The sequence below is a fragment of the Podarcis pityusensis genome, assembly GCF_964106645.2.
Source record: "Podarcis pityusensis genome assembly, chromosome: 18".
In the NCBI taxonomy this organism is placed as follows: Eukaryota; Metazoa; Chordata; class Lepidosauria; order Squamata; family Lacertidae; genus Podarcis; species Podarcis pityusensis.
This window is the reverse complement of record NC_138043.1, coordinates 4,310,209-4,333,836: the sequence shown is the minus strand read 5'-3', so window position 1 is coordinate 4,333,836 and position 23,628 is coordinate 4,310,209. Positions and strand designations below refer to the sequence as shown.

Sequence of the window (23,628 nt, the reverse complement as noted above, 5' to 3'; positions counted from 1 at the left end):
GTCCAGGGGGACACAAAGAGGCGGACATGACTAAACGACTCAACAACATCATCAACAACAACAGAGGAGGGTGCCCAGCACAAATCGCTGCTCTGGAGCTCGCCCAGATCATGGACTCTGACAGAGACACGACAAACAAACTCTTTATTTTATTTTAAGGGATGGTACTCCTGCTGTGGGTTCGGCTTGGGAGAAAATCAGCATTCTGAACTTCCGAATCTGAGCGACGCAGCGCCATTAGTCAGGCTGGTTTCTCAGTGACCACATATCATGCAGACATCCAGCAGGAAGGCTCCTTCGTTCAGGGTCGCAGTGGGATTCCCCTGAACGGCTTTGATGTGGGAAACAGCTTTCTTATTGGAACACCTCCAATAAACAGAACGGGATTCGTCCGCTGATAAGCAAAGTTGAAGAGTTAATTGCTCCTCTTCATTCGTTGATTAAAAGGGGGAGGGAAAGTATTTCTGGAAAAAAGGCTAAATCCAGGATTCTAACATCATTCGGATTATGGGAAGAGGCAGGCTGTGAGGGGTGGGTGGATATTGTTTTTTAAGGCCCCCCCTCGACACAGGGGTGGGCGGAGACACCCACCTTGGATTTAAGAGGTGCTGGTGTCATTGAATTTCAGGCAGACTTGGAAACTGCACCAGCCCGAGAGTGCCGTGAGGAAGGAAGGAAGGAACTACATTAATTAATTTGGAACGAGACAGGCTGCTGCTGCTGGAATAAGTCCGTGTAACTGTAGGTAGAGATATAACTCAATTGCAAAGAACATGGCAACCATCAACTTGGGACTGCTGTTCATATTCGTCAGGCTTGGCTGGGGTAAGTCGGATCATCCCCCCCTCCCAAAATGCAATTTTTACCCAGGATTAAACTGGAATTGAATTTACAAATAAGAAAATGTACGATAAGGAAAGTTATGTCATATGATTAGGACTGTGACATGGTCTTTCGAAACACTGATATTGGAAACTGCTACATATACCGTATTTTTCGCTCTGTAAGACGCACCAGACCACAAGACGCACCTAGTTTTTGGAGGAGGAAAACAAGAAAAAAAATATTCTGAGTCTCAGAAGCCAGAACAGCAAGAGGGATCACTGCACAGTGAAAGCAGCAATCCCTCTTGCTGTTCTGGCTTCTGGGATAGCTGCGCAGCCTGCATTCGCTCCATAAGACACACACACATTTCCCCTTACTTTTTAGGAGGGGAAAAAGGAGTCTTATAGAGCAAAAAATACGGTAATTCCTAAGAAATTCAGATGGAAGAGATTCGAGGAAGTCAAATACTATGTTTATGAAGATGGATTAATTTTAATTAATTAAGTGGTAATATGCTGGATGTATCTTTTTTCTTTCTTCTCTTTTTCTTTGTTTTTATTACTGTTAATCTTTTTTTTTACTATGTTTATCTACTGAAAATAATAAATATTATTTGAAGGGGGGGAAATGTAATTTTTTAAAAAGAGAGAAAAATAAATAAATGCTACTCCCTCCGCCTTCCACGACCTTCCCCTTATAATACCCCACGCATCTGGCGTTATTGTAATTTATTATTACAATAATAAAAAGGAAATTTTCCCAAAACCGTCCCAACCAGAAAAAATTGCAATGTTTTCCATCTCGACAAAATGCCATTTGCAAAAGGAAAATGTGCATTGTTTGTTTTGTTTTCCCCCATTATTATTTTTTTAAAAAGAAGATTTCTTGCACTACTAAACAGATTTCGTTGGCTGCTTTCCTCCACATCTCACCCAAGCAAGTCGGCTCCGGGGCCTTTTAATGGAATGAGGCTGCCCAGGGGTGTTGTAGTGGCAGTGAAAGGACAAGTCGAAAAGGCGAAAAATCGCTGAAAGGATGCGAAATTCGCTTTGGGTGGGGGGGAGAAATACAAAAATCTTGGGGGGTCTTACAGAACCTGATCAAATTTGCAGATGACACCAAACTGGGAGGGGTGGCTAACACCCCAGAGGACAGGATCACACTTCAAAACGACCTTGACAGATTAGAGAACTGGGCCAAAACAAACAAGATGAATTTTAACAGGGAGAAATGTAAAGTACTGCACTTGGGCAAAAAAAATGAGAGGCACAAATACAAGATGGGTGACACCTGGCTTGAGAGCAGTACATGTGAAAAGGATCTAGGAGTCTTGGTTGACCACAAACTTGACATGAGCCAACAGTGTGACGCGGCAGCTAAAAAAGCCAATGCAATTCTGGGCCTCATCAATAGGAGTATAGCATCTAGATCAAGTGAAGTAATAGTGCCACTGTATTCTGCTCTGGTCAGACCTCACCTGGAGTACTGTGTCCAGTTCTGGGCACCACAGTTCAAGAAGGACACTGACAAACTGGAACATGTCCAGAGGAGGGCAACCAAAATGGTCAAAGGCCTGGAAACGATGCCTTATGAGGAACGGCTAAGGGAGCTGGGCATGTTTAGCCTGGAGAAGAGGAGGTTAAGGGGTGATATGATAGCCATGTTCAAATATATAAAAGGATGTCACATAGAGGAGGGAGAAAGGTTGTTTTCTGCTGCTCCAGAGAAGCGGACACGGAGCAATGGATCCAAACTACAAGAAAGAAGATTCCACCTAAACATTAGGAAGAACTTCCTGACAGTAAGAGCTGTTCGACAGTGGAATTTGCTGCCAAGGAGTGTGGTGGAGTCTCCTTCTTTGGAGGTCTTTAAGCAGAGGCTTGACAACCATATGTCAGGAGTGCTCTGATGGTGTTTCCTGCTTGGCAGGGGGTTGGACTCGATGGCCCTTGTGGTCTCTTCCAACTCTAGGATTCTATGATTCTATGATTGCCACTAGATGTGTGGGCCATAATAATAATAATAATAATAATAATAATAATAATAATAATATTTCTACCCCGCCCTGCCCGGCCAGAGCCGGGCTCAGGGCAGCTAACACCAGTAAAATTACAGTAAAAACATAATAGGTGGGTGGGAAGGGGACCAATTTAAAATACAGGTTAAGATGCAATTTCAAATGCAGCCTCATTTTAAAAGTAGCCCATTATGGCACTGAGCCTTCAAAGTTTCGTTTTATCCTTATCTGCGAGCCACCTTGAGTGCATTTGTTGGCTCCATGTCTACGGAACACCCCGCCACAAGATGTTAACATGTCACCCCTTCAGAAATGGCTTCGAAATTGCCCTTGCAACGCCTTTTAAATCTAAGGCACTTCTAATTAAAAAGCTGGCTTTTTAAAATAAAAATATTTTTTTAAAAGTTTCATATTGCTGTTGATTTTAAGGTCTTATTCCCCATTGCTCTTTCTTAGCTGTTTAAATAAGTGCTGGGATACTGCATTTAAAAACAAAACAAATGACATTTTAACTTTTAGAGCAGGGGTCAGCAACCTTTTTCAGCCGTGGGCCGGCACACTGTCCCTCAGACCATATATTGAGGTCCAGCACCGAGGGCCTTCTGGCTGTTCCCTCCCTGCGAGAAGTAAGGTTACAGGGAACCAAGCATAGGGCCTTCTTGGTGGTGGCACCCACCCTATGGAACACCCTCCCATCAAATGTCAAGGAAATAAAAAACGATCTGACTTTTAGAAGACATCTGAAGGCAGCCCTGTTTAGGGAAGCTTTTAATGTTTGAAGTTTTACTGTGCTTTTAATATTCTGTTGAGAGCCGCCCAGAGTGGCTGGAGAGGCCCGGTCAGATAGGCAGGGTATAAGTAGTAATAATAATAACAGAGTTAGATCTTTTGAAACAAAAGAAATATTAATAATAATAGTATATCTGCACCATATTATTATCATTATTGAGTTAGATCCTTTGAAACAAAATAATAATAATAAAAAAAATACACCGCCCTTCATCGTAAGATCTCAGGATGGTTCCCAAAGGCAATTTAGTCCCATCCATCAACTCCAATGGGCTTACTCTGAGCAGGACTACAACCCCGTGGCCCTTTCCCGTTACCAGAGGGAAGGGCTGGCAGGAAGACAGCCTTTCTTAATCGGGCTGCCTAGCGCTGTGGGTTAAACCACAGAGCCTAGGACTTGCCGATCAGAAGGTTGGCGGTTCAAATCTCAGTGAGGGGGTGAGCTGCTGTTGCTCGGTCTCTGTTCCTGCCCACCTAGCAGTTCGAAAGCACATCAGAGTGCAAGTAGATAAATAGGTACCGCTCCGGCGGGAAGGTAAACGGCGTTTCCGTGCGCTGCTCTGGTTCGCCAGAAGCGGCTTAGTCCTGCTGGCCACATGACCCGGAAGCTGTACGCCGGCTCCCTCGGCCAGTAAAGCGGGATGAGCGCCGCAACCCCAGAGTCGGCCACGACTGGACCTAATGGTCAGGGGTCCCTTTTCCTTTACCTAGAGAGCTTGTGGCAGCAGGACCAATGGTCAGAGGACGGTGGGGGCTGGAGTCCAACCACAGGGGACCCCATCCATGCCACCCTCAGCACTGACCTCTCTTCCCCCTCTGTGCCATGCAGGTCTTCCCAGTTCCATCCTGACCGTCCACCCTCAGGAGGCACTGGTGGAACTGGGAGGCTCCATCCGGCTGACCTGCTCCACGGACTGCCCCGGCGGCAAGGTCCAGTGGGAAGGGCTGGACATTGAGCAGGGCGAAGTCTTCTCCAACAAGACTCACAGCATCCTGACCATCACCAAAGCCACCGTCAGCATGGAAGGAGCCAAGTTTTGCACAGGGCAGTGCAGGGGGACCTCCGGACAGAAGAAGGTGGATCTGCAGGTGTACTGTAAGTGCAGAGGTGGAGGCGAAGGGGGCGGCCGGGGGAACCTTCTGCATGCCAAGCGCCCGCTCCACCCCTGAGGTCGCAGCTGCCTGCAGAAGGGGCCTCATGTGGTGTCAAGGACACCTGCTTTGCATGCAGAAGGTGTTGCAAATCGAGGTGCAAACTGGGCTCACTCAGAAGGGTTTAAGGCAGCTGGTCTAGGAATCTGGACATCTTTGACATTAGGGCCTTCTCGGTAGTGGCGCCTTCCCTGTGGAACACCCTCCCACCAGATGTCAAAGAGAATAACAACTACCAGGCTTTTAGAAGACATCTGAAGGCAGCCCTGTTTCGGGAAGCTTTTAATGTTTGATGTATTATAGTATTTTAATATTCTTTTGGAAGCCGCCCAGAGTGGCCGGGGAAGCCCAGCCAGATGGGCGGGGTATAAATAATAAATTATTATTATTATTATTATTATTAGGCTGATAGGTGTCAATCAGAATCTGAACCATAGCTGCCAACCGTCCCTTATTTGGCGGGAAACTCCCTTATCCCAGCGCCGTGTCCCGCTGCTGTCCCTTATTGATGATGTCCCTTAAATTTCCCAGGTTTCATGCTCGCCCGGCTCGGGAGGGAAGCAGCGGCTCGGGGTCCTCCGCCGCGCGAGAGAGAGCACGTGCGAGTTGCCGTGTCTCCGTCTCTCCCTTTTCCGCCTCAGGGCGCGTCGTGAGGAGACGGGTGGCGGCGGGCAAGCAGGCAGCCCCTCTCTAGCGAGACTTCCACCGCGCTGCCAGGGGAAGCCGGAGGTGGTGGCGGTGGCTGAGGAGGTGGGCTGAGGGAGGAAGAGAAGGGGATGGGGAGGCACGCAGAAGGGCGGCGCTTCAGCGGCTGCCGCGGTGCCGCAACCGCCTCATGCCGGGCTCGCATGCGGCATGGGCAAGAGTCAGTCTCTCAGTCAGTCACCCTCCCTCCCTCTCTCTCGGGCAAGGAAGGGCCGATGGAACTCCTCGCGCCAGGACGACGGCAGCCCCGACGTGCTGCTTAGCATCCCCTCCAACCAGTGCAGCATCTTAATGTAGTGATTCCCCCCTCTACATCCCTGTCATAACTCTATTTTTATAAATCATTTGTGCATCCGTAGTTCAAATTTTTACTACAAGTTTTCTGTCAATCCTACCAATGTATGTAACTCTTTAAAATAGCTTTTCAACTAAATTATAAACTTTCCCCATTCTTTATTAAAGAGGTCGTCTTCCTGGTTTCCAATTCTGCCTGTAAGCCTGGGAAACCCAGCCAGATGGGTGGGGTATAAATAAATTATTATTATTATTAAAAAAATTATTGATTTTCACAAAATTATAAACAAATACATGAAACAAACATAAATCATAACCTTATTAACAATTACACTTATAAACATTAGTAAGTGACTTCCTCGCTTCCCCTTGGTTGAATTTCAATGCAAATCCTTTTAACGGTTCTTACAAAATTTAACTTGAACATTAACATCTTTAGATCTTTCAATTTTGAAATTAAACATTTTAATTCATCACTTAACTTATATAAAGTCCTAAACCAATTAAGTACCTGCAAGCTGTTTCCAATTGATTTAGCTTGACATATTTAAGTAATCATTAAATTTAGTTTATTATTATTATTATTATTAACGCCCCACGGGCTGTTTTCCAGCTTTCCCCGATGCCTTGCAACTGGTCTCTGAGCCGAAGATTATGAGGACTGGGCAGCCGGCTCGTCTCGTCTGCTCCTTGAGCAAGGTGTACCCTCCAGGCTCCCTGACGCTGACCTGGTTCCGGGGAGAGGAGAGGCTGGAGGCTACGAAGGTGGAAGACGACATGGTGGATTTTGAGCAGCAGCTGATGTTTTATCGCTCCGTCCTTGAGGTCCCGGCGGCCGCAGACGGAGCAACCTACAAGTGCGAAGCTACTCTGGAGGTCGAGACGGACACCTTCCGCCAATCCAGGGTGGCCGTCGTGAACCCCCAAAGTAAGCTTTGACCGCGTGTGAAACCCACATGGAGGAGACCCAAGCCTAAGAGCAATGCTCCTCTCCCTGCCTTCATACCTAATAAGCCCCTGATTGCTTTAAGGTAAAGGTAAAGGGATCCCTGACCATAAGGTCCAGTCGTGGCCGACTCTGGGGTTGCGGCGCTCATCTCGCTTTATTGGCTGAGGGAGCCGGTGTACAGCTTCCGGGTCATGTGGCCAGCAGGACTAAGCCGCTTCTGGCGAACCAGAGCAGTGCACGGAAACGCCGTTTACCTTCCCGCCGGAGTGGTACCTATTGATCTACTTGCACTTTGACGTGCTTTCGAACTGCTAGGTTGGCAGGAGCAGGGCCCGAGCAACGGGAGCTCACCCCATCATTGCGGGGATTCGAACCGCCGACCTTCTGATCGGCAAGTCCTAGGCTCTGTGGTTTAACCCACAGCACCACCCACGTCCCTGATTGCTTTATCCTCCATGAATTGGTCCCATCAGATTGAGGTTGAATCCTGACAAGACAGAAGTACTGTTTTGAGGGGACAGGGGGCGGGTGGGTGTGGGGGACTCCCTGGTCCTGAATGGGGTAACTGTGCCCCTGAAGGACCAGGTGCGCAGCCTGGGAGTCATTATGGACTCACAGCTGTCCATGGAGACGCAGGTCAATTCTGGGTCCAGGGCAGCTGTCTACCAGCTCCATCTGGTACGCAGGCTGAGACCCTCCCTGCCCGCAGACTGTCTCGCCAGACTGATGCATGCTCTGGTTATCTTCCGCTTGGATTGCTGTCATGCGCTCTATGTGGGGCTACCTTTGAAGGTGACCCGGAAACTGCAACTAATCCAGAATGCGGCAGCTAGACTGGGGACTTGGAGCAGCCACCAAGACCACATAACACCAGTCTTGAAAGACCTACATTCGTTCCCAGTACGTTTCCGGGCACAACTCAAAGTGTTGGGGCTGACCTTGAAAGCCCTAAACGGCCTCAAAGGCCCAGTAGACCTGAAGGAGCGTCTCCACCCCCATCATCCAGCACGGACAATGAGGTCCAGCTCCGAGGGCCTTCTGGCGGTTCCCTCCCTGCGAGAAGTGAGGTTACAGGGAACCAGGCAGAGTGCCTTCTCGGTGGTGGCGCCCGCCCTGTGGAACACCCTCCCTTCAGATGTGAAGGAAAGAAACAACTATCTGACTTTTAGAAGACACCTGAAGGCAGCCCTGTTTAGGGAAGTTTTTAATGTTTGATGTTTGTGTTTTTAATGTTCTGGTGGGAGCCGCCCAGAGTGGCTGGGGAGGCCCGGCCAGATGGGCAGGGTATAAAAAATATTTTATTATTATTATTAAAGCCCTCCTAGTTGATGGACTACAATAGATGTTTTGGACTACAAATCCCATTAACCCTCACCTTTGGTCAGGGCTGGCAGGAGCCGTGGCTCAAAGCATTGGAGGGCACTGTGTTGGGGAAAGGCTGGCGTTGACGTTAAAAATACAGCCCTTGCTGATAAAAAAGAACTGGCTCAGATTAATCAACTAAACTCTAGTTGATTAATCTGCCAGTGAAAATCTTGTGAATGCCTTTTTTAAAAAAGATGCAAAAACTTTTGTTCGCAGCCACACAGGTGCCCAGCGCTACAGAGGAGGCCACCTTTGCTGTCGTGACGGAAACAACGAGCCGCGTAGCTACTCAGGAGTCGGCCGTTACCGAGCCGCCGGCGACCACCCAGGGCCTTCCCCTTCTCTCCACCGAACCCCTGACCACAACGTTGACCACATCTCCCACCCCAGAACCCCTTCCGGAAACGAGTAGCCCTTCTCCAACGAGGAATCCTGTTGCGGCGGTGCACACGAGCTCTCAGAATTCTGGGACCGGGGCCAACACCGTGCAGGTCCCTGTCTTGACGTCGACGGAGACTCCAGTGACTTCGCAACCCCTTCGCTTGACAGATGAACCACCTACCACTACGTCCGTCCCCGCCACGGCCAGCAGCCTCGCCACGCTTGCGGCTGAAAAGCCACACAGCACCTCCACCACCACGGACCCCTCTAGAGACCCCTGCCGCCCCGTCATCACCCCTGTCCCCACCCAAGGCAGCACAGGGGGCACCCTGCGGATCACGTGCCTCGCGGCCGACTGCGGCGAAGACGTCCCGGTCCGGTGGGTGGAGACGCCCGTGGCTAAGTCCCGGTACCGCCAGGAAGAAGGCGAGGGCCGGTCCACCCTGGTTGTTGAGAGTGTCTCCCTGGAGCATCAAGGGGTCTACCGGTGTGTCGCGATAGCCAGCCAGCCCCGGATAGCCAGTTTGACCATCTCCATCGTGCCTAATGGTGAGTAGACAGGGGCTCCTTTTCCCTTCTTCAGCAGTGTCTCAAATCTGGAGGCAGGCCTCTTCAGGTTTTCTAGGTCGTTTCATTCTCGCCTCTGCAAAAGCCCTGCTGTCCGTCGCGGGACAACCGCCCATCGTCGCCTAGGGGGTCCTCCCCTCTTGGCCTTTTGAATCCCTAGGGTCTCTGTGTTGTTGTTGTTTAGTCGTTTAGTCATGTCCGCCTCTTCGTGACCCCCTGGACCAGAGCACGCCAGGCCCTCCTGTCTTCCACTGACTCCTGCAGTTTGGTCAAACTCATGCTGGTAGCTTCGAGAACACTGTCCCACCATCTCGTCCTCTGTCGTCCCCTTCTCCTTGTGCCCTCCATCTTTCCCAGCATCAGGGTCTTTTCCAGGGAGTCTTCTCTTCTCCTGAGGTGGCCAAAGTCTTGGAGCCTCAGCTTCAGGATCTGTCCTTCCAGTGAGCACTCAGGGCTGATTTCCTTAAGAATGGAGAGGTTTGATCTTCTCGCAGTCCATGGGACTCTCAAGAGTCTCCTCCAGCACCAGAATTCAAAAGCATCCATTCTTCGGCGATCAGCCTTCTTTATGGTCCAGCTCTCACTTCCATACATCACTACTGGGAAAACCATAGCTTGAACTATACGGACCTTTGTTGGCAAGGTGATGTCTCTGCTTTAGGGTCTCTGTACCGGCGCTGCTTTTTATTCCACTGGCTGAGTCATGTAAAAACACCAGGCAGGCCCCACAAATAACCCACTCCCAGCTAGCTGGACCAATGTTCTGACTTGGTATCAGGTGACTTCCTATGTTCCAGAGCAGGGGTCAGCAAACTTTTTCAGCAGGGGGTCGGTCCACTGTCCCTCAGAACTTGTGGGGGGCTGGACTATATTTTTTTGGGGGGGGAATGAGCAAATTTCTATGCCCCACAAATAACCCAGAGATGCATTTTAAAGGACACATTCTACTCATGTAAAAACACGCTGGCTCCCGGACCATCCGCGGGCCGGATTGAGAAGGCGATTGGGCCAGATCCGGCCCACGGACCTTAGTTTGCCTACCCCTGAGTTAGACCATCCCTTGTGGGAGATCTGTGGCAGACTTTCTGGCATAGATTGCTACAGTGGTACCTCGGGTTACATACACTTCAGGTTACATACGCTTCAGGTTACAGACTCCACTAACCCAGAAATAGTGCTTCAAGTTAAGAACTTTGCTTCAGGATAAGAACAGAAATCGTGCTCCGGCGGTGCGGCAGCAGCAGGAGGCCCCATTAGCTAAAGTGGTGCTTCAGGTTAAGAACAGTTTCAGGTTAAGAACGGACCTCCAGAACGAATTAAGTACTTAACCCGAGGTACCACTGTATTTCTAAAGTGGAGGGGGGTGTTGGGGGGAGTTATTGCCTCAGCACCAGGTTCCCCATAGATTGCGCCAGGCTTCTTGCGGTTACGGGAACCGCAGAATTGTACCGCTCACGCTGTCTCCCTTTCTGTGTCTCTCTCCAGCTATGTTCAGCACAGAAACCGCCATCGCCATCGGAAGCACCGGCTCGCTCCTAGGGGTTGTCATCACTGGTTACGTGGCCCGTCGCTTGTGGCGGCGGCGCGGCTAGGATCCGGCGGCTCCACCGACACCCGCCTGTTCCGGCGCTGTTCTCTCTGCAGCAGTTACCGTGTTTCCCCCCTGAATTTTTCTGGGGCCTCTCCCGCCAGCTGCTGCTACTAGAGGGGACCCGCAGGACGACTCGAGAGGTTTCTTTCCTCGCTTCCTGGAGTCACAGAGAAGAGGCAAGTCCAGCAGAGGCACCCTACTGCCCCGGTGGAGGGCGGTCAACTCTCCCCACCCACCAATCCATAGCTGTCAACTTACAGATTTGAAAATAAGGGACCAGCAGCCTCGAAAATAAGGGATTTTCAAAGCACAGGTACGTTCAACTTCTGAGCCCCTCCGAGCCAAAGGCAGAAAGCCCAGCCAGCAGCCAAACGAAGCCTCAAGCGGTGGTTCCCACAGCGCAGCAACCCGGCAAAGGGGATGCAGCAAGGAAAACCACCGTCACCTCTCCGCTGGGAAGCGCTGAGCAAAGGCGAGTCCCCAGGCAACGCGGCCAATTTGATCGGCACAAGGCATGCAAGCTCCACCCCCCAGTCGTTCTCAGACTCCTTATTGGGTGAGCAACGCAGCCAAGCAACCCAGTTGGAGCCTCCCTCCTCCCTGGCCGGCAGGGAGGGAGGGAGAGGAGCTGCTTCCTTTGAAACCCGGGAAATTTAAGGGACATCATCAATAAGGGACAGCGGTGGGACACGGCACTGGGATAAGGGACTTTCCCGCCAAATAAGGGACGGTTGACAGCTATGCACCAATCGACAGGAACAACTTCTGCCAAGACTGAAACCATACGCTGGAATCCTAAGAGGTTTAGGAGGTCATCCGAGTCTAGCTGTCCAGTCAAACGCCGGTCCCTCCTTGACATTTTTTGAGGCCGCAACCCTAAGCACAGGTTGCTTCTGACCTCACTTGAAATTCAGTGAGTTTTGAGTTGGCCTTTTTTAGGGTCAGGGCAGCGGGCAGGAGGCAAACAGATGCCCCAGAGTTTTGAACACGAAGGGAGACTGGATAGAAACTATCCCTAGAGGTGTGGGCCCAACATCTCCTCCATTTCTCCCTCTTTCCCAATTCTTGGACTCGAGACGTCAATAGCTGGGTTTGCTGGCTGGCCAACAGACCCCCAAGCACAAATCAAATCAGGTATTTCTTCGTGGACTTTTAATTCTCAGGGACGCAGGTGGCGCTGTGGGTTAAACCACAGAGCCTATGACTTGCTGATCAGAAGGTCAGCGGTTCGAATCCCCGCAATGACGGGGTGAGCTCCCGTTCCTCGGTCCCTGCTCCTGCCAACCTAGCAGTTCGAAAGCACGTCAAAGTGCAAGTAGATAAATAGGTACCACTCTGGCGGGAAGGTAAACGGCGTTTCCGTGCACTACTCTGGTTCGCCAGAAGCGGCTTAGTCCTGCTGGCCACATGACCTGGAAGCTGTACGCCGGCTCCCTCGGCCAATAAAGCGAGATGAGCGCCGCAACCCCAGAGTCGGACACGACTGGACCTAATGGTCAGGGGTCCCTTTACCTTTTTTTAATTGTGGCGATGACTACAGCCTTAGGCAGCCAAGCATCACAGAATCGTAGAATTGGGACACCTGTGACATGGGAATCTTTTGCTCAATGCGGGACTCGAATCCACAACCCTGAGATTGAGAGCCCTCCTGCCATACTGACTGAGTTATCCCCCAAGGCTCTTCTGGTCTTTTTTATGGAGGGCAGATGTGTCGATTTGGTAGTGATGGAACCTCCACAGTCAGGGGAAGTCTCTCCGGGCTTAAAACAGCAGAGGAAGGGGACATCGCTCGTGGAGAGGGCGGGCGCCAGGCAAATCATTGCTCCCATCAAGTGAGTTCATCCAGAAATGCCTGTCAACCGCAGCCACATCCTAAACGGATTGCTTTGTATATAAGCCCTATCTATTGTACATACAATTGTTGTTTTCTGTACAGATTACCACTGCTGTAATTAAATGGGGTTCTTTTCCACATCATGTCTGCTTCGTGTGATCTTAACGAACCTTAAACCTAAAGCAGCCCCATCTATCGTGGGAAGACGGGATTCCTCAACTGCTTAAGAGGACAGCTTCTTCTATTTCAGCGGTTCTCAACCTGTGGGTCCCCAGATGTTGTTGGACTACAACTCCCATCATCCCTGAGCTCTGGCCTTGCTAGCTAGGGATGATGGGAGTTGTAGTTCAACAACATCTGGAACCCACAGGTTGAGAAAGGCTGTTCTGTTTCATGGGTAGGCAAACTAAGGCCCGGGGGCCGGATCCAGCCCAATGGCCTTCTAAATCCGGCCCGTGGACGGTCCGGGAATCAGCGTGTTTTCACATGAATAGAATGTGTCCTTTTATTTAAAATGCATCTCTGGGTTATTTGTGGGGCCTGCCTGGTGTTTTTACATGAGTAGAATGTGTGCTTTTATTTAAACTGCATCTCTGTTTAAATAAAACATTTTTTAAAATATAGTCTGGCCCCCCATAAGGTCTGAGAAACAGTGGAAAGGCCCCCTGCTGAAAAAGTTTGCTGACCCCTGTAATAATAATAATAATAATAATAATAATAATAATAATAATTTATTTATACCCCGCCCATCTGGCTGGGTTTCCCCAGCCAATCTGGGCAGCTTCCAACAAAACACTAAAATACAATAACCTATTAAACATTAAAAGCTTCCCTAAACAGGGCTGCCTTTAGATGTCTTCTTAAAGTTTGGTAGTTCTTTTTCTCTTTGACATCTGGTGGGAGGGCATTCCACAGGGCGGGCGCCACCACCGAGAAGGCCCTCTGCCTGGTTCCCTGTAACTTGGCTTCTCGCAGCGAAGTAATGCAAAATGGATTAATCGGTTCCAGACTTTTAAAAACAACCCCTAGAGCAGCAATTTAACATGAATTTTACAGCTCTTGCCATCAGAAAGTTCATTTAGACGGAATTGCTTTCCTTATAGTTTGAAGCCATTGGTTCGGTTCTTACCCTCTGGAGCAGCAGAAAGCAAGCTTTCTCCACCTGTCTTGTGACCACCCTTCAGATATTTGGAGACGGCTATCCCATCACCTGTCTCCCCTTCCCCAGGCTAAACATGCCCAGTCCCCTCAACCGTTCCTAATCAGGATTACTTCCAGACCCTCAATCATCTCTGTCGCCCTCCTCTGCACACCTTCCAACTTGTCAACATCCTTTTTAAATCGTGGCATCCAGAATGGGACAAAATATTCCAGGTGTGGTCTGACCAAGGCAGAATAGAGTGGTTCTATGACTTCTCTTGGGAGGCGGGTGGCGCTGGGGTCTAAACCACAGAGCCTAGGACTTGCCGATCAGAAGGCTGGCGGTTCAAATCCCGCTCCCGTTGCTCTGTCCCTGCTCCTGCCCACCTAGCAGTTCGAAAGCACATCAAAGTGCAAGTAGATCAATAGGTACTGCTCCGGCGGGAAGGTAAACGCCGTTTTCGTGCACTGCTCTGGTTCGCCAGAAGCGGCTTAGTCCTGCTGGCCACATGACCCGGAAGCTGTACGCCGGCTCCCTCGGCCAGTAAAGCGAGATGAGCGCCGCAACCCCAGAGTCAGCCACGACTGGACCTAACAGTCAGGGGTCCCTTTATCTTTAATTTAACATGGGGATTAGCAGCTAATAAAAGTTTGGGTTCTCTTTTGTTGGGGGGCTTCCATCTTGTTCCACCTTGTGGCAGGTGGGAGTCCTGTCGCGACAGTCTTCAATAAAGACCAAGCCTACTGGCTGCTGTTTTATAATAATAATAATTTATTATTTATACCCAGCCCATCTGGCTGAGTTTCCCCAGCCACTCTGGGCGGCTTCCAATCAAGTGTTAAAAACAAGACCGCATTAAATATTAAAAACTTCACTAAACAGGGCTGCCTTCAGAAGTCTTTTAAAAAGAAGATAGCTGCTTATTTCCTTCACATCTGAAGGGAGGGCATTCCACATGGCGGGTGCCAGTACCAAGAAGGCCCTCTGCCTGGTTCCCTGTAACTTGGCTTCTCGCAGGGAGGGAACCACCAGAAGGCCCTCGGTGCTGGACCTCAGTGTCCAGGCTGAACGACGGGGGTGGAGACATTCCTTCAGGGATACAGGACCAAGGCCATTTAGGGCTTTCAAGGTCAGCACCAACACTTTGAATTGTGCTCGGAAAAGTACTGGGAGCCAATGCAGGTCTCTCAGGACCGGTGTTATGTGGTCCCGGCGGCCCCTCCCAGTCACCAGTCTAGCTGCCGTTTTGCTCTGGCATTCCTGGCTGGCGTCCTTCCTTTTTGTCCAAGGGAGCCCTCAGATTTCTCCGTTAACAGTGTGCACGTTCCGCATGTGCTTTAAAAGGTTGGACTTGTGGTTGAAGGCCTTGGAGCACTGCTCGCAGCCGAAGGCCGGCTGCGCCTGGTGGGTGCGCCGGTGCTGCAGGAAGGTGGAGCGGTGGGTGAAGGCCTTGGCGCACTCGCCGCAGCGGTGCGGCCGCTCGCCCGTGTGCACCCGCTCGTGCTCCTTGACCGAGGCCTCCCACTTGAAGCGCCGGGCGCAGTGGGCGCAGGCGAAGGGCTTCTCCTGTGTGTGGATGCGCAGGTGCTTCACCAGGCAGGAGGTGCGCTTGAAGCGCTTCGGGCACAGGTGGCAGGGGAAGGGCGCCTCGTCCGAGTGCACCTTGCCGTGCTTGTCTAGGTCGGCCCGCAGCTTGAAGCGCTTCCCGCAGGTCCGGCAGCGGAAGGGCCGCTTGGCCGAGTGCACCAGGCGGTGTTTGATGAGGTCAGCGCAGCGGGTGAAGGTCTTGGCGCAGCGCTTGCATTGGTAGGGGCGTTCGCCCGTGTGGATGCGCTGATGCTCGCGGAAGTTCGTCAGGTACTTGATGTCCTTCTCGCAGACGGCGCAGCGGAAGACGTCCACGTCGGCGGCAGCGGAGCGGGCCTGGGGGCGCCTCGGCTTGCCCGGGCGGACCGCCACCTTCTTCCTCTTCTTCCGGGGGCGGGTTTTAGGAGGGGTGCGCCCGGCATCCATGAGTTCCAGGCACCTGGCGAAGATGGGGCAGAGGATATATGGGGGTGGCATATTTATTTATTCATTTCATAAAAGGCATACACTGATTTATTGGAAAAGGAAAAGAAAGATTACTGGGAAATGATACTACAGTGGTACCTCGAGTTACAGACGCTTCAGGTTACGGACTCCGCTAACCCAGAAATAGTACCTCGGATTAAGAACTTTGCTTCAGGATGAGAACAGAGATTGTGCTCCGGCAGCGCGGCAGCTGCTGGAGGCCCCATTAGCTAAAGTGGTGCTTCAGGTTAAGAACAGTTTCAGGTTAAGAACGGACCTCCAGAACGAATTAACTACTTAATAGTAGATTTATTTATTTATTCATTTCATAAAAGGCATACACTGATTTATTGGAAAAGGAAAAGAAAGATTACTGGGAAATGATACTAGATTCAAGTAGGTAGCCGTGCTGGCCTGCTGTCATGGGTAAGCAAACTAAGGCCCGGGGGCCGGATCTGGCCCAATTGCCTTCTAAATCCGGCCCCTGAGCGGTCTGGGAATCAGCATGTTTTTACATGAGTAGAATGTGTCCTTTTGATTCAAATGCATCTCTGGGTTATTTGTGGGGCATAGGAATTTGTTCATTTCCCCCCAAAAAATATAGTCTGGCCCCCCGCAAGGTCTGAGGGACAGTGGACCGGCCCCCTGCTGAAAACATTTGCTGACCCCTGGTAGTCAAAATAAATTAAAACACTTCTTTAAAAAGATAGTTAAAAAGACCTTAAAACTCCCTTAAAAGAATCAAGTCTTCAAAAAAAGTAATAACAAAGTATTTAAAAGAATCCTTCCAAAAGAATTTAAAAATTATAATGTAGCACCTTAGAGACCAACTGAGTCGTTTCAGGTATAAGCTTTCGTGTTTGGTACAGGCTTCCGAAGGTTTGTGTCTGTGTGTACCGCAGGCGTTCTGCTTTTAGTGCCACTTCTTGATTAATACTCCCAACCCAAGCTTTGCAGTTTTGACTCTTTATTTCTCTCTCCGTTTCGATTGTGGATGGAGGGAAGGAAACAGAAGCAAACATATAAATAAACACAGGCACGTGCACCCGAGAGACAGAGATGCTCGCGGTTTCTCTGCCCCCACATCCTCCTGCATGCTGGTCTTGCAACCAGGCTGAAAATTTAAATAAATTCGGGGGGGGGGGGTAAAAAACACCACCACCACCACCACACAGACTGATTAGCAACCCGCACCCTTATTGATAAATAAACAAATACCATGCAGTCACTTCTGAGCACTGCAAAGCCCTTAATAGCTTTAAATTGTATTTTAATCAACTTTTTTTTATTATTGGTTGTTAGCCGCCCTGAGCCTGGAATTGGCTGGGGAGGGCGGGGTATAAATAAAAATTTATTATTATTATTAAAGCCCTTAATAGCTTTGCAATGCTATCAGCCCCCCCCCCAAAAAAACCCATGCAATCTCACTTTATGCAAACCCCGCCACTTACTGAGCTCCAGCAAGAGGAGGCTGGGGATCAAATTGCCAACGGAAGCAGATAAAACTCCCCCAAGTCACAGCTCAGCCGGTACACTAAAAGAGACGGGAAACAAAACCAGCCTCTTCTGGCATATTAAGGGTAAAGTCACGTTGCCCATACTAAAGATGGCTGCCTGCGCCTCACACCCGCCCAAACAGCACGCCTTGTTCGCCCCGCGAGTTGGCGCAGCGCTCTGATTGGCTGCTGCTCCAACTCTCGCGACACTTCCTCTATCCTGCAGTTTCGACGGAAATGGACTGCCATAGAGCAGGAAGGGATAGACAGGCCAAGGGGGGGAAACACACACACTCGAATAACTATGATTTTTAAAAATAATAATACTGGATATCTATCATCGATATGTTGCCGCAAAGCAGCGCTGCCTTATGCCTCAGCAACTTTACGGTAGAGCGCGGCCTATACTTCCGGTAATTATGAAGGGCGGCGCTCTAGCCATTTCCCTCTTCATGGTGGAAGCGGGGTTAAAAACAAGAATGGCTGCCGCCTCAGCGTCTCCTCTTCCCTCGCTGGCTTTTGATTGGCTGCCCGTCGCAAGAGCGCGAGGCGCGGCCCTCACCCAAAATGGCCGACGCGCGGCCCTCACCCAAGATGGCGGCCGTCGCTAAGCGGCGCCCTCAGACAAAATGGCGGCCAGCGAGAAGCGGCGCTCGGCGGCGGCAGCCGGGAGCGACCCGGTCCGGCCGTCCCTTCCCTCGAACGGCGCCCCGTCGGAGAGCGAGGCGGAGTTCCTCCTGCAGGCCGGCGTGAGCGACATGGTCCGCGAGGCCCTGCTGAAGGTGCTGGAGGCGCGGCCTGAGGAGCCCGTCGGCTTCCTGGCCGGCTACTTCGAGAGGCTGGCGCAGGGCGGCCCTGAGGAGGCCGAGGCGGGAGAGGCCTTGTCGGCGGCCGACGGCGGCGGGGAGCCCCGGGGGCTGCTGCGGGGGCGCCTCGGACGGGCCTTGTGGTACCTGAGCCTGGCTCACCACTCCCACAGGTGCGGCAGGTGGGAAGGCAGGCCGGGGGGGGGCAGAACTACAGCGCCCAGAATGCACCGGGGCAAGATTCGGGGCTCTTTCGCTGTGCTTTGGCGCGCGGGGCCTCCTGGGACATGAAGTCTTCCCCCCTTACCGTTTTTTCAGAGGAGAAGCGAATTATTGGTGTTAGCTGCCCTGCACCCGGCTTCCGGGATATAAATAAAAATGTATTATTATTTATTATTATTATAATTAGGAAGAGTGAACGCTTTAATTTTTTTTTCAAATTTTTTTTATTGGTTTTCACAACAAACACATAAGACAAACAAACATAAATCATAGCCTCATTGAAAATTACACTTATTAACATTGTTAGGTGACTTCCTCGCTTCCCCTTGGTTGAATTTCATTGCACATCCTTTTAACGGTTTTCCAAATCACAGTTCTTGTAAAATTTAACTTAAACATTAACATCCTTAGATCTTCACATTTTGAACTTAAACATATTAATTCAACACTTAACATAAATAAAATCCTAAGCCAATTAAATGTCGGCAAGCTGTTTTCAGTTAATTTAACTTAACATATTTAACTAAGTAATCATTAAATTTAATCCACTCTTCCTGATACTGCTCCTCCTTCTGGTCACGGACTCTTCCAGTTAGGTCGGGTAGCTCCGAAAAATCCATCATCTTCATCTGCCATTCTTCTTGACTCCCCCCCCCCCTTTTTTTCAGAGGAGAAGCAAAATAGGAAGAGAGAACGCTTTAAAAACAAATTATTTTTTTAAAAAACAAGTTATTTTATAGCTGATGTACAATTCCCCTCGTTCCATGCAGCGCTTTTTATATATTGGGTTCAGTTGAGGGGATTTGTTTATTGATCTTTCCTTTTCATTGCATTTATTTTTCTAAAAAAAAAAATATTCTGTTATTTCCTCCATGGACCACAAGAAGAGAAGAAGAAGAGTTTGGATTTGATATCCCGCTTTATCACTACCCGAAGGAGTCTCAAAGCGGCTAACATTCTCCTTTCCCTTCCTCCCCCACAACAAACACTCTGTGAGGTGAGTGGGGCTGAGAGACTTCAGAGAAGTGTGACTGGCCCAAGGTCACCCAGCAGCTGCATGTGGAGGAGCGGGGAAGCGAACCCGGTTCACCAGATTACGAGTCTAACGCTCTTAACCACTATACCACACTGGCTCTCCTATATCACAAGGAAGCTGTGTTTTGCGGCTGCTCGCCCTCTGTATTTTACCATCACAACAACCCTGCCAGGTAGACTGGCGAGAGGTCAGTCGGCCCGGTGAGCTTTGTGGCAGAGCAGGGATTCGAACCCAGGATGGCACCCGGGTCGCTCTTAGCTGCTGCACGGCTTTCCATGATCATATGACGGAAACTGGGCTGCTTGGCCCTTTCACTTCGAAACAGTGCTGCCTAGCGGTTAGTGCGCTGGACAGGGAAACGGGGGTTAATAAAATCCCTTGCCTTGGGCCAGCCGCAGTCTGTCAGCCTTACCTACCTTGAAGCACATGAGCCATTGAGTCAATGCAGCTCTCTCCACAGGGACATAACCGTTTTTCCAGTGGGATTTTTTGAAATCGACCCTCAAGTACAGCTGAAGGCAGGATATTCAATCTTGCGAAAGTGAAAGTGTGTCTGTATTTTGGAATTGTTAAATTCTGCAAATGGGTTGCCTGAGTGTCAAAATGACTAGGTGGGAAATAATCATGTTGTTGTTGTTGTTTAATCGTTTCGTCGTGTCCGACTTTTCGTGACCCCCTGGACCAGAGCACGCCAGGCACTCCTGTCTTCCACTACCTCCCGCAGTTTGGTCAAACTCATGCTGGTCACTTCGAGAACACTGTCCCACCATCTCATCCTCTGTCGTCCCCTTCTCCTTGTGCCCTCCATCTTTCCCAATATCAGGGTCTTTTCCAGGGAGTCTTCTCTTCTCAGGAGGTGGCCAAAGTCTTGGAGCCTCAGCTTCAGGATCTCTCCTTCCAGTGAGCACTCAGGGCTGATTTCCTTCAGAATGGAGATGTTTGATCTTCTTGCAGTCCATGGGACTCTCAAGAGTCTCCTCCAGCACCAGAATTCAAAAGCATCCATTCTTCGGCCATCAGCCTTCTTTATGGTCCAGCTCTCACTTCCATACATCACTACTGGGAAAACCATAGCTTGAACTATACGGACCTTTGTTGGCAAGGTGATGTCTCTGCTTTTTAGTCAAAATGACTAGGTGGGAAATAATCATACCGTGGACAAAATTTCCTTACCGTAGCCCGATTATTCTCTCGCTCGATATCACATAGGGCGCCGTTTAGTTAAATTATCCGTTTTACCAGTGATATGTTTTATGTTCCTTCCCGTAGGATGGCCTTTAACAACAACGTCAGTGTGGCCTATGATTCCCTGTCCGCCGCTGGCAAGCGCAAGAAGCCCGGAGTCAGTGGTAAGCTCTACAGCGAGCTGCTGAGACTGATGTGCCAAGACAAGGGCACCCCGGAAGACATTGCTCTGCCCCTGCTGAGTAAGGTCTCCTGCCGAGACCACGAGGCGGTGCCCTTTGACATCTTCCGCTACGGGGTCCTCACCTGTCTGGTCCTCCTCGAATTCCTGGCCAAGGCAGACTTGCTTTTCAACGCACTGGGCGGCGGCTCGGGGGCGGCGGACAAACGAGTCTGTGCGGCGGTCCTCGCGACCCTGGAAGATGCCCTTTGCCCCGCCGAGGTCGCGGCCCCCATCCGCTTCCTGGAGGCCGGGTCCAAGCTTGGGCCGGATTGCTTGGCTTCGGCTATGGACAAAGCGCTGGCCGAGCGGAAACCCAGCGTGGCCATGAAGAAAGAGGAGTTCCTCCAGAGAGCCTCGTCCATCTTCGTGGCGAGAGTGAAACCCGTCGAATGAGCTTTTAAGAGGGGTAGGTGGGTTTGTGCTTCATCTGATCACCAACCTGGCTGTTCATCTAGGATGGAGAGACAATGCCAACTTCTTGTTTTGGGCCGGCGATGGAGAGAGATCGAAACAGAGCAACAGTGGACCGACTTCGCTTTCTGGGGTTCAGTAGAGCTGCATGACTGATGTCCGAAACTGCTGCTCTTTGTTGAGTAAATCTCATGTCAAACACTGGATAGGTTTGAAGGATGATGGAGATATTTAAATTGGGTTATTTATATTGCAAATTGTCTCAAATTCCTCTTCTTTCATTACACCGCACAAGTCATTGCGCCAGTCCACACCTTTTCTGGGTGTGCCCAGAATGTGGTCCCGGCTGCCCACCTTCCCCAGTCAGATTTTGGAAATCTGCACACAAGACCGGTGTTTTTTTATTGTGCTTTATTTGCTCTCAATGCTGAACTGTGTTGTAAGGTCAGCTGTGTCCCGAGCTTAGACTTTTTAGGTTTATTTATTACAGTGGTACCTCGGGTTAAGTACTTAATTCGTTCCGGAGGTCCGTACTTAACCTGAAACTGTTCTTAACCTGAAGCACCACTTTAGCTAATGGGGCCTCCTGCTGCTGCCGCACCGCTGGAGCACAATTTCTGTTCTCGTCCTGAAGCAAAGTTCTTAACCTGAAGCACTATTTCTGGGTTAGCGGAGTCTGTAACCTGAAGCGTATGTAACCCGAGGTACCACTGTATTTCAGAACATAATACAGTGGTACCTCTGTTTGCGAACGGGATCCGTTCCGGAGCCCTGTTCTCAATATGAGCAGAATACAATCTACGCTTGCGCGGGTCATGATTCGCCGCTTCTGCACATGCGCGTGACGTCATTTTGAGCGTCTGCGCATGTGCGAGCGGCGAAACCCGGAAGTAACCCTTTCCGGTACTTCCAGGTTGCTGCGGGACACAACCTGAAAAGATTTAACCTGAAGCAAATGTAACAGGAGGTATGACTACATCGCTTGGTTGTTTAAAATAAACCACAAAAAACTCAAAAGTGGTTTTTGGAAGGAATTAAACAATAGAATTTTCAGCAAAAAGGAAAAAAAGAAACAGCTTAGAAAACCACAATTTAAAACATTCAAAAATTTGGGAATAAACTAAAAGCAGGATAGAACACACTTCGGCATTCTAGATGTATGGACGGGATTGTCTTAACAAAAGTGTTTTTAGCCCACACCGAAAATAGTACAGTGAAGGTGCCTGAGATCAACAGGCAGGGAATTTCAAAGTGTACAAATGCACTTTGGAACTCCCTGCCTATTGATGTCAAGTAGGTACCTTCACTGCACTCTTTTCGGCGCTTGCCTGGTGCTCAGGCCTGTTTCCAGGCTACATCTCCACACACTCTTTGCCTGACTCGGATGTACAGTGGTACCTCGGGTTAAGTACTTACCGTATTTTTCGCCCTATAGGACGCACTTTTTCCCCTCCAAAAATGAAGGGGAAATGTGTGTGCGTCCTATGGGGCGAATGCAGGCTTTTGCCCCTCTCGCTCTCCAGGCTTCAGGAAGCTATCCGCAAGCCTTGGGAGCCCGCGGGAGTTCCCGCCGGACTCCCAAGGCTTGCGGACAGCAGCCTGCAGCCCAAAACCTGGGGAGCGCAGCGGAGCGCGCCCCAGGCTTCGGGCAGCTCTCCGCAACCCTCGGGAGCCCGGCACGAAGTCACGCCGGGCTCCCACGGCTTGCGGGGAGCTGCCTGTTCTGGGGTCGGGGGAAGCTCGGGCTTCCCCCGCACCTGGGGGGGAAATAAATTTTTTTATATTTCCCCCCCAAAAAACTAGGTGCGCCCTATGGGGCAAAAAATACGGTAATTTGTTCCGGAGGTCCATTCTTAACCTAAAACTGTTCTTGACCTGAAGCACCACTTTAGCTAATGGGGCCTTCTGCTGCTGCCACGCCGCCAGAGCACGATTTCTGTTCTTATCCTGAAGCAAAGTTCTTAACCTGAAGCGCTATTTCTGGGTTAGCGGAGTCTGTAACCTGAAGCATATGTAACCTGAAGCGTATGTAACCCGAGGTACCACTGTATCTTTGAACTGAGAGAATGTCACTCGCTTGCCTGATGAGGGAATGTCTTTGTTCCTCTACAGAAACCTCTTGACTTTTGCATAGCTGGGATAAGCAAAGGTAATTGTAGAGCAGGGGTCGGCCGGTTCACGGTCCTGCAGACGCCGCGGTGGGCCGGAGTGCACAGGCACGCATGCGCAAACTCTATTTCTGGCGCTCCTTTTGGCGCGGAGGCGTGCGCAGCTTCTCATTGGCTGCAGGAACTTCCAGAGGTTAAACTAACGCCTTTCCAGCCCCGGGAGGAGCGTTCGTGTGACACACCTACTACACACTGCAGCCGACACACTAACATGTCGCGACACACGGTTTGGAAAGCTCTGGTATAGACAAAAAATACCTTTAAGGTCAGCCAGATGCCTTTTATCCTGGTAAGATCACTGAAATCTTTGGAGAAATTATCTGCAACTCATTCCCCACAACCTTGTGCTCAGCTGCGCAACCCATAAACTCCTAGAAGCTGTGCATTCACTGCAGTGAGCCCCAAGGCTGTGCTCTTTT

General features: G+C 50.3%; 3 protein-coding genes and 1 long non-coding RNA gene across 7 annotated transcripts in view; 2 read left to right on the top strand and 2 right to left on the bottom strand.

Moving 5' to 3' along the window:
• Positions 1-23,628, bottom strand: part of LOC308467554 — a 302,202-nt gene that overhangs the window by 191,714 nt on the left and 86,860 nt on the right. The gene's annotated exons all lie outside the window — the stretch shown is intronic.
• On the top strand, positions 361-12,612 carry MADCAM1 (mucosal vascular addressin cell adhesion molecule 1). The gene is made up of 5 exons (XM_080989020.1): positions 361-825; positions 4,461-4,727; positions 6,396-6,710; positions 8,313-9,026; positions 10,530-12,612. Exons 1-5 carry the CDS (start codon positions 774-776, stop codon positions 10,634-10,636), a joined length of 1,455 nt encoding a protein of 484 aa, XP_080845146.1. The 5' UTR covers positions 361-773; the 3' UTR covers positions 10,637-12,612.
• LOC308467471 (uncharacterized protein) lies at positions 14,667-17,862 on the bottom strand. Of its 4 annotated transcripts, XM_080989238.1 has the most exons (3): positions 17,721-17,862; positions 17,114-17,196; positions 14,667-15,636 (listed from the first exon to the last, which is right to left on the bottom strand). In XM_080989238.1, the coding sequence occupies exon 3, from the start codon at positions 15,621-15,623 to the stop codon at positions 14,907-14,909; it is 717 nt and encodes a 238-aa protein (XP_080845364.1). In that variant the 5' UTR covers positions 15,624-15,636; positions 17,114-17,196; positions 17,721-17,862; the 3' UTR covers positions 14,667-14,906. The 4 variants fall into 4 exon arrangements, with proteins under 4 accessions (XP_080845364.1, XP_080845366.1, XP_080845363.1 ...); XM_080989240.1 differs by lacking the exon at positions 17,114-17,196 and having other exon boundaries at positions 17,721-17,766; XM_080989237.1 differs by lacking the exon at positions 17,721-17,862 and having other exon boundaries at positions 17,114-17,652.
• TPGS1 (tubulin polyglutamylase complex subunit 1) lies at positions 17,788-21,298 on the top strand (the record flags this gene model as incomplete). Its single annotated transcript, XM_080989182.1, has 2 exons — positions 17,788-18,137; positions 20,492-21,298. The coding sequence occupies 2 exons, from the start codon at positions 17,788-17,790 to the stop codon at positions 21,021-21,023; spliced, it is 882 nt and encodes a 293-aa protein (XP_080845308.1). The 3' UTR covers positions 21,024-21,298.

Excerpts from the sequence above, each read along its gene's own strand:
- MADCAM1 (XM_080989020.1), top strand. The coding sequence starts at position 774 with ATGGCAACCATCAACTTGGGACTGCTGTTCATATTCGTCAGGCTTGGC. Across the intron at positions 4,728-6,395 it reads GGTGGATCTGCAGGTGTACT|CTTTCCCCGATGCCTTGCAA; the intron begins GTAAGTGCAGAG and ends GCTGTTTTCCAG. Across the intron at positions 6,711-8,312 it reads GGCCGTCGTGAACCCCCAAA|CCACACAGGTGCCCAGCGCT; the intron begins GTAAGCTTTGAC and ends TTTTGTTCGCAG.
- LOC308467471 (XM_080989238.1), bottom strand. The coding sequence starts at position 15,623 with ATGGATGCCGGGCGCACCCCTCCTAAAACCCGCCCCCGGAAGAAGAGG.